Source organism: Ctenocephalides felis, unplaced genomic scaffold (assembly GCF_003426905.1).
Source record: "Ctenocephalides felis isolate EL2017-DRISC unplaced genomic scaffold, ASM342690v1 CF-g0.4_SCAFFOLD_01886, whole genome shotgun sequence".
NCBI classification, from domain to species: Eukaryota; Metazoa; Arthropoda; class Insecta; order Siphonaptera; family Pulicidae; genus Ctenocephalides; species Ctenocephalides felis.
In genome coordinates, this window is record NW_020538040.1 from 102,691,872 (window position 1) to 102,710,977 (window position 19,106).

The 19,106-nt window shown below is 28.9% G+C and overlaps 3 protein-coding genes across 4 annotated transcripts in view; 2 read left to right on the forward strand and 1 right to left on the reverse strand.

The window, feature by feature from the left end:
* LOC113377560 (protein transport protein Sec24B-like) overlaps positions 1 to 3,725 on the forward strand; it is a 7,256-nt gene extending 3,531 nt beyond the window's left edge. The window contains exons 4-15 of the mRNA XM_026617920.1: positions 184 to 310; positions 377 to 486; positions 568 to 799; positions 913 to 1,070; positions 1,198 to 1,271; positions 1,432 to 1,737; positions 1,917 to 2,092; positions 2,160 to 2,270; positions 2,395 to 2,579; positions 2,663 to 2,862; positions 2,943 to 3,179; positions 3,428 to 3,725. Of these exons, the coding sequence (XP_026473705.1) occupies positions 184 to 310; positions 377 to 486; positions 568 to 799; positions 913 to 1,070; positions 1,198 to 1,271; positions 1,432 to 1,737; positions 1,917 to 2,092; positions 2,160 to 2,270; positions 2,395 to 2,579; positions 2,663 to 2,862; positions 2,943 to 3,179; positions 3,428 to 3,539 (2,028 nt within the window). The 3' untranslated portion in view covers positions 3,540 to 3,725. The remainder of the gene's footprint in view (positions 1 to 183; positions 311 to 376; positions 487 to 567; positions 800 to 912; positions 1,071 to 1,197; positions 1,272 to 1,431; positions 1,738 to 1,916; positions 2,093 to 2,159; positions 2,271 to 2,394; positions 2,580 to 2,662; positions 2,863 to 2,942; positions 3,180 to 3,427) is intronic.
* Positions 3,726 to 5,061: 1,336 nt separating this feature from the next.
* LOC113375696 (probable enoyl-CoA hydratase, mitochondrial) overlaps positions 5,062 to 19,106 on the forward strand; it is a 32,361-nt gene continuing 18,316 nt past the window's right edge. The window contains exon 1 of one of the 2 annotated variants that reach the window (XM_026615640.1): positions 5,062 to 5,300. In XM_026615640.1, the coding sequence (XP_026471425.1) occupies positions 5,288 to 5,300 (13 nt within the window). In that variant the 5' untranslated portion in view covers positions 5,062 to 5,287. Of the gene's footprint in view, positions 5,301 to 5,473; positions 5,493 to 19,106 lie in introns of those variants that run through there. The other variant, XM_026615641.1, reaches the window with a different exon arrangement.
* Positions 6,275 to 18,341, reverse strand: LOC113375697. The gene is made up of 3 exons (XM_026615642.1): positions 18,301 to 18,341; positions 15,594 to 15,828; positions 6,275 to 6,783 (listed from the first exon to the last, which is right to left on the reverse strand). The coding sequence occupies exons 2-3, from the start codon at positions 15,621 to 15,623 to the stop codon at positions 6,328 to 6,330; spliced, it is 486 nt and encodes a 161-aa protein (XP_026471427.1). The 5' UTR covers positions 15,624 to 15,828; positions 18,301 to 18,341; the 3' UTR covers positions 6,275 to 6,327.

A 19,106-nucleotide genomic window follows, 5' to 3' on the forward strand; every position in this document is an offset into this window, starting at 1 on the left:
TTCCTGAGACAAATAACTTATTGCAAAAATCTAGACTTCCTTTAGGAGTGCTAATTCATCCTTTTAGAGACCTTAATGTGAGCAATATGTATATTATAGTACCTTATATGAATCTTTCACTTTTGTTTTTCATATATCATTGTTTGTTAGTTAACAATCTTCAATTTAAATTTAATTTTTCAGCACTTGCCTGTCATACAGTGTTCTACAATTGTTAGATGTAGAGCTTGTCGCACCTACATCAACCCTTTTGTTTATTTTGTTGATAGCAAAAAATGGAAGTGCAATTTGTGTTATAGAGTCAATGAATGTAAGTTTTCTTTAATATCATTAACATATTACTTCACATCATTAATAATTCATTTTTATTTTTCAGTACCAGAAGAATTTCAATATGACCCTGTTAGTAAATCATATGGTGATCCTTCTCGACGTCCAGAAGTTAAATCAGCTACAATTGAGTTTATTGCCCCTTCCGAATACATGGCATGTATTATTGGCATCATAATAGATATAAACACTTTCATTCAAGAATTTTTTTGATAATGACTTTTTTTCTTCATGTAGCTGAGACCTCCTCAACCTGCAGTTTATTTATTTTTACTGGATACATCACGATTAGCAGTAGAAAGTGGTTACTTGAACATAGTTTGTAAGCAAATTAGTGCCCATTTAGATGAATTACCTGGAGATACTAGAATGCAGGTCGGAATTATATGTTTTAATTCACAAGTACACTTCTATAACATGGCTGACGGTCTAACAAGACCGCATGAGATTACAGTTATTGATGTAAAAGGTTTGTACCTGATAAAATCCTAATTGCTGTTAAGATTATATATAATTAGCAAATTTTATTTTGATCTTTCTGTTACTTACATTGTTGGTTATTAACCTAGCTTCATATTTCAGATATGTTTTTGCCATGTCCAGAGAATCTTGTTGTTAACCTGCTTGAACAAAAAACACTTTTCAAGGAGTTGCTTTCACAACTTCCTCATCGATTTACAAATAATCTTGATAATGGTTCAGCTTTAGGTGCCGCTTTACAAGCTGCTTATAAACTTATAGTAAGAATGATAGTTGTATACTTATTAATAATAGTTATAATATTCTCAAACTAACTATAATACTGAAAAAATTAACTTTAGTTTGTAATGTTTTGCAAATCACTATATCAATAAATCATTTTTACAGTTTGCTACTGGTGGTCGGGTTACTGTTTTCCAAACATGCTTGCCAAATATTGGACCAGGAGCTTTAACATCAAGGTACAATCAGAATAATTAATTGAGAATTTTTTTACTTTGAATTTTATTTCAATAGTATATAATACGAATAATAATATATAAAATAAAATTAATTAAAAATACTAATATAATATATATATATATATATATATATATAATAAATTGATTTAATTACAAATAGGGAGGATCCCAATGATCGATCTTCATCTCATGTGTCTCATTTGGGACCAGCCACTGATTTTTACAAACGTCTTGCTCTCGATTGTTCAGGGCAACAAATTGCTGTTGATTTATTTCTTTTGAACAGCCAATACTCAGATTTGGCAACATTATCCGGAATTAGTAGGTTTAGCAGTGGCTGCATGTATCATCTACCATTATTCAAAGCTGATAGAGCTCAACATGCTGATCAGCTATCAAAAATGTTTGCACGTTATCTCACTAGAAAAATAGGATTTGAAGCTGTTATGAGAGTTCGATGTACAAGGTAAATGGAGGAATGAATACAACAAAGAAAATTTTAATTTCTATATATGGATATAATAAGATCCATATATTCAATTGGTTAAGTTTTGTATATGATTAACATTAATTAATTTTTAATTTTTCAATATTTTTTGTACATAATAAATAATAAATAGATTTTATAAATTAATATTCTTTCAGGGGTATGTCCATACACACATTCCATGGAAATTTCTTTGTCAGATCTACAGATCTTTTAAGTTTGCCTAATGTTAATCCTGATGCTGGTTTCGGTATGCAATTATCTATTGACGAGAGTTTACAGGATGCTCAAACTGTTTGTCTGCAGGCAGCTTTATTGTACACGTCTAGTAAAGGTATTAATTATTACTTTACAATAAAATAAAATAGTATTGTTAACATTACTAAATAAATTTGTTATAGGGGAACGAAGGATAAGAGTACACACGCTTTGCTTACCAGTTAGTTCCAGTTTGAGTGAAATTATGTTTGGTGCAGATGCACAATGCATTGTTGGATTATTAGCAAAAATGGGTAAATATGAATGTAATCTTTACATAAATAATTACATTAAATATATAAAATTTTGGCATTACTTTTTGCTATTTTTGCTATAAATTGTCTCATATGAAATAAATTTTATAAATATGATTTTCAGCCGTTGATAGATCTCTGCAATCCAGCTTGACTGATGCTCGTGATGCTTTTATTAATGTTTGTGTGGACGCATTAGGAGCATTCCGAGCTACACAAAACTTACCAAATGGTTATCAATCACATAGCCTTTGTGTGCCAGAAGGACTCAAACTATTGCCACTTTATATACACGCACTGATGAAACATGTATGTATAATAAATAGTGTCAATTTATTTTTCATGTATTACAGAAGTATTACATTCTAATTTTTGTTAATTTCGTGGTCAAGGTTGCATTTAGAGTAGGAACTAGTACGAGGTTGGATGACAGAATCTTTGCAATGTGTGAAATGAAATCTCTGCCTTTGGACCAACTAATCAAACAAATTTATCCTAATTTTTATCCACTGCATTATCTGAATGAAATTGATAACTATGATTTGGAAAAAGAAGTTCCTACACTGCCTAGACTACAATTAACAGCAGAAAAGTGAGAATTTGGAATTGGCTTTTATTTAACCATCATTGCTTTTTATACATATATTTTTTTATATCTTATTTGTATTTCAGATTGGATTCAAATGGCGTATTTCTTTTGGATTCCGGTCCAATTATTTTTATTTATGTGGGTAGTAATTGCTCTCCAAACTTCTTAAGGACTGCATTTGGTGTACCTAGTATCATGGAAATTCAAGATATTTCACATGAACTGCCAGTGATATCTACTAAGCAAAATGAGGCCATCCATGCTTTCATAAAATCATTGAATGATGAAAAGCCATATGCTGCAGTTCTTAATATTATTAGGTAATATTCAATTTTTGATTCATTATCAATGGGTAAAGTTGAGTAGTATCAAAAGTTGCTAGGCCCAAATAAAAACTTTTCATATAAAATATACTTTGTATAAGTTTTTAAACAATTTTCATTTATTGATATAAAAATAATTTGATTCAATTGCCTTATAAACTCTATTTGCTTTGGTATATTTACTTTCTTTTTATATTATACTTGGTCAACTTGAAGTAACTAAACCAACATTTTATTTTTTTCAGGGATAATGGACCATATAAAAATATGTTTACTGAGAAACTTGTGGATGATAGAATGGAAAATTCATTATCATACTATGAATTCTTACAACATTTAAAAACTAATGTGAAATGAAACTAAATTAATAGTGCCTAAGGCAAGTCGTGACTGTGAAGTGCTTGAGCTTTCAAGTTACTGAGTTTGTGGTTTAGTATCCAATATTTGTTTTTCTTTTATTACAGTTTTATTATAAAAATGAAATTAAAAAAGTGTTATTTGTTCTCTCGACAGACATTTAGACATTTTAATGTGCTTATGGATAAGGTGTTCCTGAATATTACATGGATAAAAATTATATATATGTATATATATATATATATATATATATAATTTTTATCAATATGTATGTATTAACACATATAATGTGGAAATTGTATAAGTATACTTGAAAACATATGTATACATACGTACATAGTCCAAATTTGTGGTGAATACCATTTGAAATTTGTTATTATATTTATATGAAGTTATCTTGTATATTTAAAATTATTTAATCTAAAAAAGCCTATTTTAGAATGTTTTTATTATAAAAAGACTTGATTTAAATTTAAGTATGGTTGTGTGTTTTTTTTTCTTTTTAGTAATGAGCTCTGTTTTTTATTTACTCGATTTATTGTTGGTCGAATTTGAAATGTACACTTTTTTACAATTTTTAAGAAAATAATATAAATAAAAAACATTTCATTGTTCTGATACAGTAAAACTTTTATAGCTTAAAAAAGGTATTTGTTGTAATTATAACTTCATTTTGAATAGTAAAAAAAGAGTACATTTCAAATTGGATACAATCTTCTTTGATAAAATATGTTGATTAAATTGTTTTTCTAAAACACCAATGAAATAAACTCTTAAATTAATAATATGAAGCTAACTATACTTTAAGTGTTTGTGTTAAGGTTATGATATGAAATGCACAACAAATTTATTGTATGATATTCTCTTTTGAAGATTCAATTTGTTTATATACGAAAAAAAATTGTTGAGACCATTGTCTAATAGATAAAATGAAATATGAAAAAAAACTCTTTAAAACATTGTTTTCTCTTTTATAAAATTATGGAAGTTGTTAGTTTAGTGCGGAAAGGCAAAAAACACTCTTTCGTAGTAAAATACTTTTTTTTTTTTTTTTAGGATATATGATTTTACAAAATATTTCATATGAATCTTTAAACAATTATATATGCATATGTAATTGTATTTTACACAATGATGAAATAAGATCTGTGTACATGTTCAAACCCTGCCTTAGTGTTTTGTATTTTTATGAAACATTTATATTAGTATTTAAAGCGCTGCTGGATAGTTTTAATAAAATTTTTTTTTGTTTTAATATCTTATTAACTAAGCACTATATCTGTTTATTTTTGAATGATAGTATTCTCATCTCTTAAATGTAGATAATATGTAATTATATAGTAATCTAAATTAATAATTTAATTTATTCTCCTATAGATTTAATAGCATCTAGTCTCTCTATCATTAATTTTTTTATGCTATAATTTGAATGTACCGCCAAAGTGCGTTATGACCCCGTAACTAATTTTTTTGTGTAAGAACTGGAAATATTCTTCATCATCTCCATGTTATATACAGAATGGTCGTTTACTAAATATATTAATATGGTATTTGCGCAACTTTAGAGATTTGTAAGTTTATTAAAAAAATTAATTAAATCAAAAAAAAAAAATGGTTCAAGAACTTTTGTCAAGGTTTAATTACTGGTTGTAAAGGTAGATTAAATAAATTTGAAGCTATTAAAATTATAGTTTTTCGTCTAACCGTACTAAACCGGCGACGCCTCTGTAAGCCTGAAGGAATATTTAATGTCAATAGTCTGTAAGTAAATATGAACATGTCAAAGTAATTTAGTCTATTGTAAATTTTTAAGATGTATAATATAACTGAATATGAAATAGTCACATTTTCAACAAGGTTTTCTTATTTATTATAATCATAAGTGAATTTGACAAGTGTTTATGGTACTCATAAATAGGTCTTAAAGCAACTCATTTTGAAATAGACCAATGGGTAAGTAGTTTTTTTTTGTCAATATCAAGTTCACAATAATCGTGAAATTCACATGCATGAAACCTATATTTTAGAATTAAGAACATTTTGCATTTAATTAAATAATATGTATTTCATCAATATTCAACTGAGCTCTTTATAAATTTACCTTGCAAGTTTCTAACATTGGAACGAATTATATTGATTAGATATTTGACAACCTAATATCTATCATCTGATTCTGTCATATAATATTACATAATTTTTTTAAACAAATAATGCATTGTACATTTTAGGACATTCTTGGTACGATAAAAAATTCATCACAATATTTAATTAACTAGTTTCTTTTGCATAAAATTAGAAAAGCACTTACGTCAACAATACAAGTGTTCTAATATATTTTTGGGAATTATCTTCTTGCAAAAAAAAACAATTAACATTTTATACAGCCTCAACAAACTTTATTATTAATTATTCGTAGTAGATTTATATTCATTCCAATTTTTGACATTCATGCCATTAATAACAATACCTTTTACTTCTATATAATTTAGGTTAATTTATATTTTCAATTTTAAGTATATTTATATTTTACCATTTCCTAGCGTGATTGTATAAAAACGGCAATTGCTTGGTTTTGCTATATTATTTTAGACTTGCTACTTTAGCAGATAATACAAAATTACAAAACAAGACTAGATAATTTTTTATGTAAGTATGTATATTTACTATAAATAAGTAGCACATATATTTTTAAGCATATTTGCTTAAATTGAAATTGAAGGCAGCTTGAACTCGGTTATCACTTGTTTAGTTCTTAAAAATCTCTTTATATAGACAATCTCGAAAGGGGTCACCTATTTATTTTTTTGAGCAAATAATCTCTAAATTTATCATAATCCTGCCTCAGTAAATGTATTACAGTCGTTTGTAAATAGATAATACAATTGTTTGTCTCTTCCACAACTCCCTGTTCGACACAGTTATTTAGTCTTTCGACTGCAACAAAGTCCAGTTCATCTACATCCTGTGCAGCTTGTTGTATATCCATCAAAATCTTTGGTTTTTCTCCTGGCTCAGCCATGCGATATTCATTACAAAGCCGCCAGAATTCGACGCACTTAACTGATTCTCCAAAATTGTTATGCCTGAGATATTTTAGAAAGACTTCGGTTCCATTGCGAGAATTTAAAACATTTTCGAGACGATCCGTGAACCTGTCGATATCCTGCCTCGAGAGTTGGTCACATCCACAAATACAACGAGGCAGACGACAACTACTGGAAGACGCTTCATTCCTTGATACGTTCTGTAATAAGAAGAATTTCATATTTATATTAGAGAAATCTGTAGAACACTTTTCTTAAAAAAAGCATTTGTTGAAAGTATGTAATCAGGAAATCAATAATCAGTCCCAAACATTGGCAAAAAAATAACAGTTTCCTACATCCTACCTAAAAGTACCGGATGCGTCAAAAATAAACAAAACCTGTGTCGTATTAGTTATTTTATATAACTTATATACATATATACATACATACATATATATATATATATATATATATATATATATATATTGCCTGGGTATGTGGCCGCCTGCGTGCGACCATTTTTTAGACGCCCTTGAAAATAACATAATAAGAAAATATCAAATATGTTCAAATAAATCAAATAAATTCGATTTATAATTTGTATGTTTTCTTTATGTTTTTAGTCATTCTGAATCGTTTGAGACTAAATTTAAAGAAAAAAGTGTGTATATGAGCCGATTTTTGACTTTTTGCCAACGTTTTCTCTGAAAAACGGTTACATCGATTTCAAAAATTTAAATGTCATTTAATGTAACTACCGTCTGTGAGTTTTATGTAACAATCGGTCAAGCCGTTTCTAATCAACAAAAAAGTGTACAAATTTTCGTACACGTTTTAGCCAAAAATCTTGCATCGTTTTTAATCATTCAGAAACTGTTTGAAAGATATGATTTGGGAATCGTGCCGATTAGTTTTAAGAGATTGTTCGGATCGTTTCTTTAATTGTTAAATATTTTTACGACGATATTTATAAAACTTTTTGGCGATAGAGATCATGATCTCAAATATTACTAAATATCTCGACCTTACGACAAGTCATTTTAATTCTCAACATATTATCAAAGTTTGAAATGAGCAGCACTTTTTTACGTGAGGCAAAGTTTTATCTTTAGTTGGCATTTTTTAAAAAATGCGCAATACTATTTGAAATTTAATTTTTCCTCACGATCGGCCGATCCGTTTCTTTAGAATTGTCAAAAGTGTCAAATTTTTCGTCCACGTTATAGCCTAAATTCGTGATTTTTAAAATTCAAAAACCATTACAAAGGTAGTATTTGAGAATCTTGCTGATTGTTTGGCGATTTTGGATCCTGATCTTAATGAACAAACTACGCGTTTATTTCTTGTTCAATAATATTTAATTTTTAAACCATTTGTAAAAAATAACTAACATGTTTCGAAAATTTGTACAAAATTGAATAATCTGCGAGTTTTTCACATTGCAATGCACTCATGAATTAATATATTTTTAACTTCCCGTAGGGCAAGTTATAGTAATCGCAAAAAAATCGAAAATGAAAATTTTTATATATCTTTATGTTTCAGAGGTTTCTGAATATTTCGGCATACCTTAGAAAAAATGGATGTATGTGTGTGTGTGTGTTTCGGGAACGCGGATCAACCGATTTGAATAATTCAAAAAACATTCGATTCGTATTGATAAGGAGACGTGCTGCTTAGCTTTTGGCGAAGGCAGGTCTAGCCGTTCCGAAGATACGGGGAAAAAAGTGCCGAAAACGGTAACTCAGTTTTTAAGAGAACGGAGCGTCCGATTTGAATAATTCAAAAAACATTTTACTTGTATTGACAAGATAAAGGACTGATCAAATTTTCAAGAAGGCAGGTCTAGCGGCTTCGGAGATCTAATGAAAAAAGTAAAAAAGAATGCCATCTGGCGGTTAAAAATGATCATTAGACATATGCACATCAAATTATCAGATATTTTATAGAGATTTTAACAATAAGTATAATATTTTTTTACATTTCTATAGGTTCCGTACCAATGCTTATGCGTTAGACGGCGGCGCGGCACTTGCGCGCTTTGACATTTCGTTCAAGCAATACGATTGCTCTGAAAATAGTTCAGAATTTCCAAAATATGTCAAAATGAAGAAAACATTTTCTTTTCCAAAAAATTTTGTTTTCAAAAAAAAAAAAATTTTTTCGAAGTAAAATTTTTTCAAAACTGTTAATTGTTTTTTAAAAAATTATAATTTTTGGTACGGGAAGTTCCAGCAATTTGCCTTAAGGCACGATGTCTTAAATGCCTTGAGACAGAATTCCACTTACAGCTAGTTAATGATTTGGAAACAAAGCCTTCTGTAGCTGCTTTTTAATTCGATCTCGCTTTCAATACGGCTGCCTTCGGCTGATTTTGACTACGGTCGTCTTTTAACTCAGCGGATTTTCAATACGGCCGCGAATGAATTCAGCGGACTTTTAGTTTGGCCGCCTCTTAATCCAGTCTTTCAATTTGGCCGCCTTTTAAATCAGTGGACTTTCAGCGCGACCGCTTTTTATTACGGCCGCTTTTCATTATAACCGCCTTTAAATTTGTTTTTTTTATTTGGCCGCCACTCGGCCGCCCCAAAAGCCAGCCGCCTGCGTGCGTTGGAATGGTATAACTCTTTTCGATTTCAATAATTATATATGCATTCAGTTCAGCAAAAGTTATTTCAATTAGACTGCGACTTCTATTTACTCAGTAACGTATATTTGACCATAAAAAGAAACCTTTTATGCGACGTAGAAGGCATCAAAAGGCATTTAACACTCTTTGTAATAACTTTTGGACCATTTGGAAAGTTACAAGAAATACGTAGGGAATCACATATTTAAATGGAATATTTGACAATAAAGCTCTTGTTGTTGATATTTATGCCGTTCAGTGCACACATCTGCTAAATCCGAAAGTCAGAAAGTGGAGAAAAGCGATAAAGTAATGTATATTGATTTTAAAAATGAAAAATATATTTTAGAACGTATAAATGCATATATAGCTTACATGTAACGGTATATAAGATTTATAACTATTAATAGTGAGAAAATAATTATTATCATTAAAGTTAAAGTTTTGATATGACTTGTGGAGTTAATCAAGTTTTCAACTTTTTTTAAACTTTAAACTTTTTTTTTATTTTCGGATCTTCATTGCAGTCACACTTAAATTGTATATCGTTGGGTTTGGACCTTTCTATTCTAAATTCAGCGCATTTTAGGCCAATTTTCTGGACACCCTGTGATGGTTACTTTTCTGTTATTGATTTATTGTTCTAAATAAATAAAAAATAGATAAAAAACCTTAGCGAAGCATTCGGCTTAGCTACAATGGCGCTTTTTTCTTAAATGTTTTTTTATTATATTGTATCAACTATCTGGTAAAATTATCTCTCGATTTTTTTTCGCACGTGACTCAATAATAACAAAATCTTGAGTTAATAGATTAATAACTATTTTCACCGACCAGAAATTTATTTTTAATTAAGTTAGCTCTTATTTCCGTACTTTGAACAAGTTTCAATAAACTTCAGGCAGTTTTAATATTCTTGTTTTGCCGGGTACACGAATTTTAGTATGTTATTTTTTCAAAGTTTGTAACGTCTTCGATGTTACCGATGTTCGAGACCCACAACACCCTACAGTTCTGTGTTCTTATTCGTAATTCATGAATTTGAAACCCGAAATCCAACCCAACCAGAACATATACACTACAGAATGGAGTTAATCAAAATGTCTTCTGAAATAAATGACTTATGGATTCAGAGGTCAAAAAAAATTTTCGTTTCACAGTGGCAATTTTCATTCTTTTGGAAAATTATTATAATCATAAAAAGTTATGATTATACCAAGTTCTTTCCCACTAATATCTCAGTTTTTTTTAAAAGTGGAGTTAATCGATGTGTGCACTGAACGGCTCATTTCAGATTATTCACTTTCCTAAGGAGAAGTTTATCAAAAAATCCGATTCGCTAATTTTATGTTTTCTCGACGTTTCAAGCCATTCTGAATCGAATGAGACCAAATTTGAAAAAAAATATGTGTGTGTGCGTATATGTGAACAGATTTTTGCCGTAAACTGCCAAGCCGTTTCTTTGTAATTTGGAAAGAAGTGTTGAACTTTTCGTCCCTATTTAAGCTCACACTACCAGATCGATTTTAAAAAATCAAACATTGTTCGAAAGATATTAGTTGGGAATGATACTGCTTAATTTTAGGTGAAAATTTACCGAGCCGTTTTCTTGTAATTAACTGCTGAAAAAAAATTTAAGCAGATTTTTATGGACCTTTTTTTGGCGATATATATCATGGTCTTATAGAACTTACTTAAATATTACGGCTTTACGACAAGTAGTTTAATTTAAAAAATTCATAGTAGTTTAAGACAATGAGTAATTTTTCTGACGTCTGTTAAAATTAAAATTAGATGATTTACTTAGTATAACGCTAGAGTACTTGGTCTTAATGAAATACTAAACCATTAAAGTCCTATGGAAAGTGGTTCAATTATTAAAAATTATTGATTTTTGAAAATTTGCTTTTAGAAAATACTCAGAGTTTGTTTGTTCATTTTCAATTATGTGTAATGAATTCACTCGGAATACTTTTAATCACTCATAAATTAATTTATTTTGTATTGATTAAGTCGTTTATTTGCACATATAGGGAAGTTCTAAGCAGTTAATTTAAATCTCTTTACCCTTTAACAAAATACACGATTAAAAAAATACATGTAATTGAAAATTTGTGCAAATGCTATAAACTATCAAATAAACTTAAACTAATTCAAAATTAGGCAAATTTGTAATCCAGAGTTTTTTTTATTAAAAAAGTAATATTATATATATACAATGTCCTTATTTTTTTATCAGTTATTGTTAAAATCAAAATTAGTCAAAGTATTTGGAATAAAAAATTAATCGATCAGTTGGCAATAATTTGGATCAAGATGCTTTAATGTATAATTCGAGACAGGTGTTGATGGCAAACGCGGACCAGGTGCTTGAAAATATCTGTTCTGAAAATTATATGATAAAATAATACAAAGTTTAAAAAATATACACATATATATTAATTATAAGTATCATCAAAATTGATCCCGCATAATATGCTTTCTTGCTTAGGATGTACTTTTGGCTTCATTCTAGGTAATCTTCTTAACTGGGTTTTACTGTATATATATATGAATGAATGCGATGCATGCGAAAAATGCGGGCGCAAACCTTAGGGGGCGCCAACACGAGATTCGGATATGAAATTTATAATATAGTTTTTTCAATATCATTCAAGAAATATATAATTTTTCTGCATCTTTTACTAATCTTTGGACAATATTTTTAAAATTCGTTTAAAATTTAACTTCTGATACACGATGGGAAAGTAAAGATAAATTCGGACCTTACTTTCGGAAATTTTAAATAATGAAAAATTAAATTTATTTAATCCAACATTAAAAAACAAAAGGCTAGAATTTTTTGCCCTCAATGATTTGCTCGATAGAATAAATGTAATAAAATCCCCAAAATAAATAAGTAAAATATTTCAAAACCCAAATATTAATATCATACATGCGTTAGAAATAATTGGATATTTGAAAATATTCTTGCAAGCAATAATAAACACACTGAACTTTTGGAAGTCCTAAAAAGTTTGGATTGAAAATAAGAATTCCAAAATAGTTTGTTAGGGCGACAACGATAGAAGACACAACAATTTGATTGTGAGCACCCGCGAATCGCCTTCATCTTCTAACTAAATTTTAAATCAATGCATTTGATCAATCAATGCTTTTAGATTATAACTATTTTTTGTGTATTAAATCCAGAATTATTAAAAAGTATTTAAAAAAAATATCGTAAATGATTATATAATTTTAATGATAAGTTGTTTAAACAGTCAAAATAACAGGGAGGGCCGGGGGCGCTGTTAAAAAAATGGATGCGGACGCTGAGGGCGGACATGTATATATTTATAGCTTATACTCTTAACTCTCTTAACTATTGTAAATTATGTATTCTCAATCCAATCATTTAACATGCATGTTATAATGTTACGTAATATTACAAAGGTTTCTGAACATTTTGACATACCTTGGAAAAAATCGATCTATATGTGTGTGTCTGTGTGTGTGTTCGGATACAAAATTTTGTCGACAACTTCGGGAACACGGATCAACCCATTTCGATAATTCAAAAAACATTTGATTAGTATTCGTGGGGAGACGTGCTGATTAGGTTTTGGCTGATTTGTTAATTCAATTTTTGAAATAACGGGGTGTCCGATTTGAATGATTCGAAAAACATTTTATGTGTTGAAGAAAAGAAGAACTGATCAATTTTTTGGAGGTCAGCGGTTTTGGAGATCTAATAAAAAAGTATAAAAATGCCAGTTGGCGGCCAAAAATAATCATTAGACATATGCACATCAAATTACCTGATATTTTATAGAGATCTTAATACGCGCTTCGAAATATTATCCCTAAAATAACTACGCAGCTTTTAAATTACGATTGCTTTTAAAAATTTCAAATATCTAATTTTTAACTTCCCGTAGGGCAAGTTATAGTAATCGCAAAAAAATGGAAAATGAAAATTTTTATATATCTTTACGTTTCAAAATCTTCTGAACATTTTGACATACCTTAGAAAAAAATGGATGTATGTGTGTGTGTGTGTGTGTGTGCGTGTATGTATGTGTGTGCGGATACAAATTTTCGTCGACGATTTCGGGAACACGGATGAAGCGATTTGAATAATTCAAAAAGAATTCGATTCATATTAATAAGGAGACGTGCTGATTAGTTTTTGGCGAAGGCAGGTCTCGCCGTTCCAAAGATATGGGGCAAAAAGTGCCAAAAACGATAACTCAGTTTTTAAGAGAACGGAGCGTCCGATTTGAATAATTCAAAAAACATTTTACTTATATTGACAAGATGAAGAATTGATCAAATTTTCATGAAGGCAGGTCTAGCGGTTTCGGAGATCTAGTAAAAAAAGTAAAAAAAATGCCATTTGGCGGTCAAAAATGATCATTAGACATATGCACATCAAATCGTCAGATATTTTACAGAGATTTTAATAATAAGTATAAATTTTGTTTACATTCCTATGGGTTCCGTACCAATGTTTATCCGTTAGACGGCAATGCGGCGCTTACGCACTTTGACATTTCGTCTCTATGCAGTTAAAGCAGTACGATTGCTTTGAAAAAAAGTTCAGAATTTCCAAAATATGTCAAAATAAAGAAAACATTTTTTTTCAAAAAAATTTTTTTTCACAAAAAATTAATTTTTTATCAAATTTATAGTTTCTTAAAAATCTAATTTGATCTAAGTAATTTTTTTTCAACAATGTTAATCTTTTTAAAATAATAATAATTTTTGGTACGGGAAGTTCCAGCAGTTTGCCTTAAGGCACAATGCCATGCGCCCCACTAGTTCAGTTTGCAAAGAGCTTTAAAGATTTTATAAAAATATTAATTTTCGATGCCATGAACCACTAGTTGAGTATATAAATATATACCAACAATGAATACATTTTGTAAAAGAAACTATAGCGACATTTCTTTTCGCCCTTTGTTTAAAAAAAAAGGTGTGCGACGGAGCGCGACCGATTAACGTACGAGTTGAACGACGTCCGAGGTCTTACATCTACGCGGATTCAAAATATTTGAAAACGCGAACGAACTAGGGGAGATGTATTATTAGAAGACTCGAACGTTTCGTTTCTTTTCTTATACTTTATTATTCATGATCATCATCATCTTTATTCTATTCACCAAATATAAAGGAACTCTAACTTAACCTGATTCAGTACATAAAATATTACCTAATCAATTCTTTTAAGACAGCTTTTAATTTCAGAACGCATTTTATTTTTCATATTTACCAATCTACAAGTATATATTTGACATACTTTGGTGTACTATTTGCAACTGCTGCAATAATTAATTAATTGTAAAAAAGTAGTTTATAATAATTTAGGTAATTAACATTACTAATCTAAAACACTTACTCCAGGAGGATGTGCACTAGTGCGGGTCGATTTTTATGGGCCAAAAAAAGTCGTTAAGGCACATATGATTTTCGGATACTAGGGCTCAAACTAAGATACTTTGCTTAAGAAACCATACCTCTAAAATGATATCCCATGTATTGACCTAAAAATAAGGGCTAAAAGAGTGCCCCAATTGCGTCCAAATGTACGATCGAACCCCACTAACTTTGAAAGGTCAATTCAACCATGCCCATGGTTCTTCACCCCCTGGGACTCCTGAGAGGTTTTTTCAAGATTTAACTCTTATCTTTGAGTCAATGCACGAGACATTAGAATTCATTTTAAAGGTGTGGTTTCTTCGACCCCTAAATCGACCCGCCCTAATGTGCACTATAGTAATATATTTGTTAGACATTAAGAACATTAACACCAAAATGAAACTAGTAGTATATGGCATCGTACCTTAAGGAAAATTGCTGGATTTTCCCGTGCCGTAACGAAATATTTGAGGAATATTAAATGTTTTCAAATAAATTACATTAATATAAATACTGTAACATTGTCTTAAAAAAAATATCAATACATAATTACGAAAAACAGCCAAAAACCTTCCCAACCGATTCCCAATCGATATCTTTTGAACATTTTTCAACTTTTTAAAAGGTTACGGGCTAAAAACGTTGATAAAAGATTTTACACTTTTCTGCTTATTATAAAGAAATGGCTCAGCCGCTCGTCGTACAAAACTAATAAACGCTAGTCCTTATTCAGTTATACCGAATGGCCTTTAAATTTTTAATATCGGTGCAGCTGTTTTTGAAATAACGTCGACTGAATGTCAAATATTGGCTCATATACATACACACACAGACTTACTTATACTTATACTTTTTCCAAATTTGGTCTCCAGAATGACTTGAAACATCGAGAAAACATAAAATTAGCAAATCGGATTTTTTTGCGAAAACATAAATCGGGAAATTAAAAATCTCTAAATTTAAAATGAATCATTATTAATAAATATTTAAAAACTTTACCTTTCTTGTACATCCTAATGAAGACCCCATGTTGAATTACACATAGCACAAAATTAAAATGTTTTTATTTTTTGTTTTTAGTTCAGAGATAACTTCTGGTGTATGGCCAAAATTATTTTAAACATCACTATTTCACACAATGAGTTAAATCAAACTTGCTAATTAGGAAAACAAATAATCATTTAGAGGAAACAAATATAAAAATCATTTAACATAATCACTCATCATCTTTACGCTGAAATAAATAGAGAATAAAATTAAGTTTTGCACTCGAAACGTTCTCTAAATTTTTGTCTTTTGGACATGCACATAACAAGTTAATTTAAAATTAAAATATATTAAACATAAGTTTAATTTAAATAATTTTTAATTAAAAAATCTTATCCCGTTTTGTTTATCACATATGTTTCAGAATTGATTGATTGTTTGATGAGGAAATTAAAAGTTGAATAAGTGATGATTCAAATACAGAGAGAATTTTCTGTCATAGAAACCTGAAAGGAATTCAAAAAGCACGTGCTTCAAATATGATAGCATCATTATTTTCATGAAATTACCTTCGAATTATAAATGTAAAGTATTAGATATAATGATAATAATATACTAAAGTAAAATATTAAATAAAATATTAATATTTTTATTAGCTTTAATAATGAGTTTTTCGGGTAAAAAGTATACTTTTTTTAAATAAATTTATCTAAACTAATAAATTATGTGTAGACGTTGAAAATATTTATTTTATAAGAAATCAAGAGTCAGCAGACGACAATGAAAAATCTGAACTTAATTGGACACATAACATCGCAATTATTATTGTTATTCTCGGCTAAATCTTTCATCATATCGAAAAGACTGCATGCAATAGAGATTTACTTTTAAATTTATCAAAAAATTGAGAACCGAAAACTATTGAAATAAGCATTTATTTGGGGCATTTATTTAAGTCTTCTGAATTTTCAACTTTCAACCTCATCAATTCGGAAAGATATTAAAACATTGGTGGCTCTATTTTAATTAACTTTTTATTGTATCCGTAAAATATATAAAATATAAATTGAAATGGTTTTATTGGAAATAGACTAGACTCTACACTATGTTATTTATAACAAATAATGTTAAATAATTATTTTTAGTGGATGAAAAAGTAATTTTCAACGAATTATTGTGTTATGCGTAAACATTTTTGGTTTTCAAATAATTTTCAAATTATATTTTTAAAATTCAACGACAAATATACACCTATTGCCCCCTTTTACACGGTATTTTGCATTTACACGAAATTATAAACTATAATTTTTTTCTTAAAACATTTTCATTGTTTTGCTGTCAAAATACAAGACTACAAAATGTATGTTACAGTTACGAACTCTTACAAAGTAGTTCATGTCTATGATGGAAATATAAGATAAGATGGGAACTCGCCGTTTTATGATCAAAACTAAATTTTATGTGAGTATAAGCTAGTTTGTTTGAAATACCAAAACAAAGAGCATTATTGTTTCTAAACTTTGTTTTCAATAAGTGTTTATATATAATTGATAGCATAAATTTGTTCAAGGTAGGCAAATAACAGAATTGTTATTTCAAAATCTATAACTAATATAAAATTTCATAGTTCGACAATGGCAAAAGATAAAAATAAAGAGCTAGAAAGTAACAGACAAGTTATAATTAAATCAAAATTAAAATTTTGAACAATCTCCGTAGTAATAATGAAAGAATAATAGCTGTTACTAATTTGTATTCTATGAATTAAGCTATAATTTATTGAATGTATTTGATATTAAATTATTAATATTTATTATTGTTCAATGTGATTCCGATATTAATCATATTAAAAACTGACAAAAAGGGCTTTTTATAGTGATTTTCGTTTAGCACGGTTTTTCGTGTAAAACGGGGGATATGTGCATCTATACAATAAATATTATAAAGTGATGTGAAATGGAATTCTATATATTTTTTATAGTTATATTGCATGACTTGTATGAAAATTAGATAACTGTCAGTAAAATACAGTGAAACGACGCAAACAGAATCGTGAATCGATAACGCGAAGGTTATAAGGAAATACACTAGAAATTGTTGCGGTAATATAAGTAATTACTATATTCTTTATATGTGTAATAATTTAATCATATATAATATTAAATTCATTTAATAAATCAGTAATTATTTTGCAGTAACGATTCACGCAAAAAACGTCAAATTCCACGTGTTTTCCCTATAACACATAAAAGGTTATAAATAATAAATTTATTATTTATTTTATTTCACATACGCAATATATGTTTTGTTATTTCATTAATAATTTAGATTAATATGTTTAATATTAAGCTTACGTAGAAATAACAATAATCACTTAATAATATATATTAATTATCTTTTCACAACAAACTCTAACTTTAATATAATTCAATTCACAAGCACTGATTATATTATCTGTATAATAAATTTTAATTATTTAAACATAACAGACAGTGATTTCACCATTCAATAAAGGCACTATTGAATGAATTTGTTTCGCACAATACACATTGTACTCATCACAGTTCAAGAAAGCATTAATAAGGTCACAGTATATAAAGATAAGAATTACTCAAATGGAACGCAAAACAAATATCGAATTATAGAATAACAGATTATTTCAATGTTTTATTGTCTTTTGACTTTGTATCAGTTTTAATTTTATGTAGAAAAAACTTACAAAATTCATCGCACATGCGTCCAGCCGCGCAAAGGTTTGCGATGCGACTGCTCGATTCGGTTCCCATCGAATTGCGCGAGGCCTGAAAAGAATATACAAGAAAATAAAACATATGCGAATGTCAGATGAAGGTTCCGTACCTTCATTTTTAAGGTAGATTGAGTTTACAACTAGCTGTAAGTGGAATTCTGTCTTAAGGCAATTAAGGCATCGTGCCTTAAGGCAAATTGCTGAAACTTCCCGTACCAAAAATTATTAATTTTTTAAAAACGATTAACATTTTTGAAAAAAATGTACTTTGAAAAAATAAGATTTTTGAGAAACTATATATATGGACAAAAAATTACTTTTTTTTGAAAAAACAAATTTTTTTTTAATTTTTTTTTTTGAAAAAAAAATTTTTTTTCTTTATTTTGACATATTGTGGAAGATCTGAACTTTTTTTTTCAAAGCAATCGTACTGATTTAACTGCATAGGAACAAAATATAAAGCGCGTAAGCGCCGCGTCGCTGTCTAACGCATAAGCATTGGTACGGAACCCATAGGAATGTTAACAAAATGTATACTTATTGTTAAAATCTCTATAAAATATCTGATAATTTGATGTGCATATGTCTAATGATCATTTTTGACCGCCAAATGGCTCATTTTTTTACTTTTTCCTCCATATCTCCGAAACCGCTAGACCTACCTTTATGAAAATTGTATCGATTCTTCATCTTGTCAATACAAGTGAAATGTTTTTTGAATTATTTAAATCGGACGCTCCGTTCTCTTAAAAACTGAGTTACCGTTTTCGGCACTT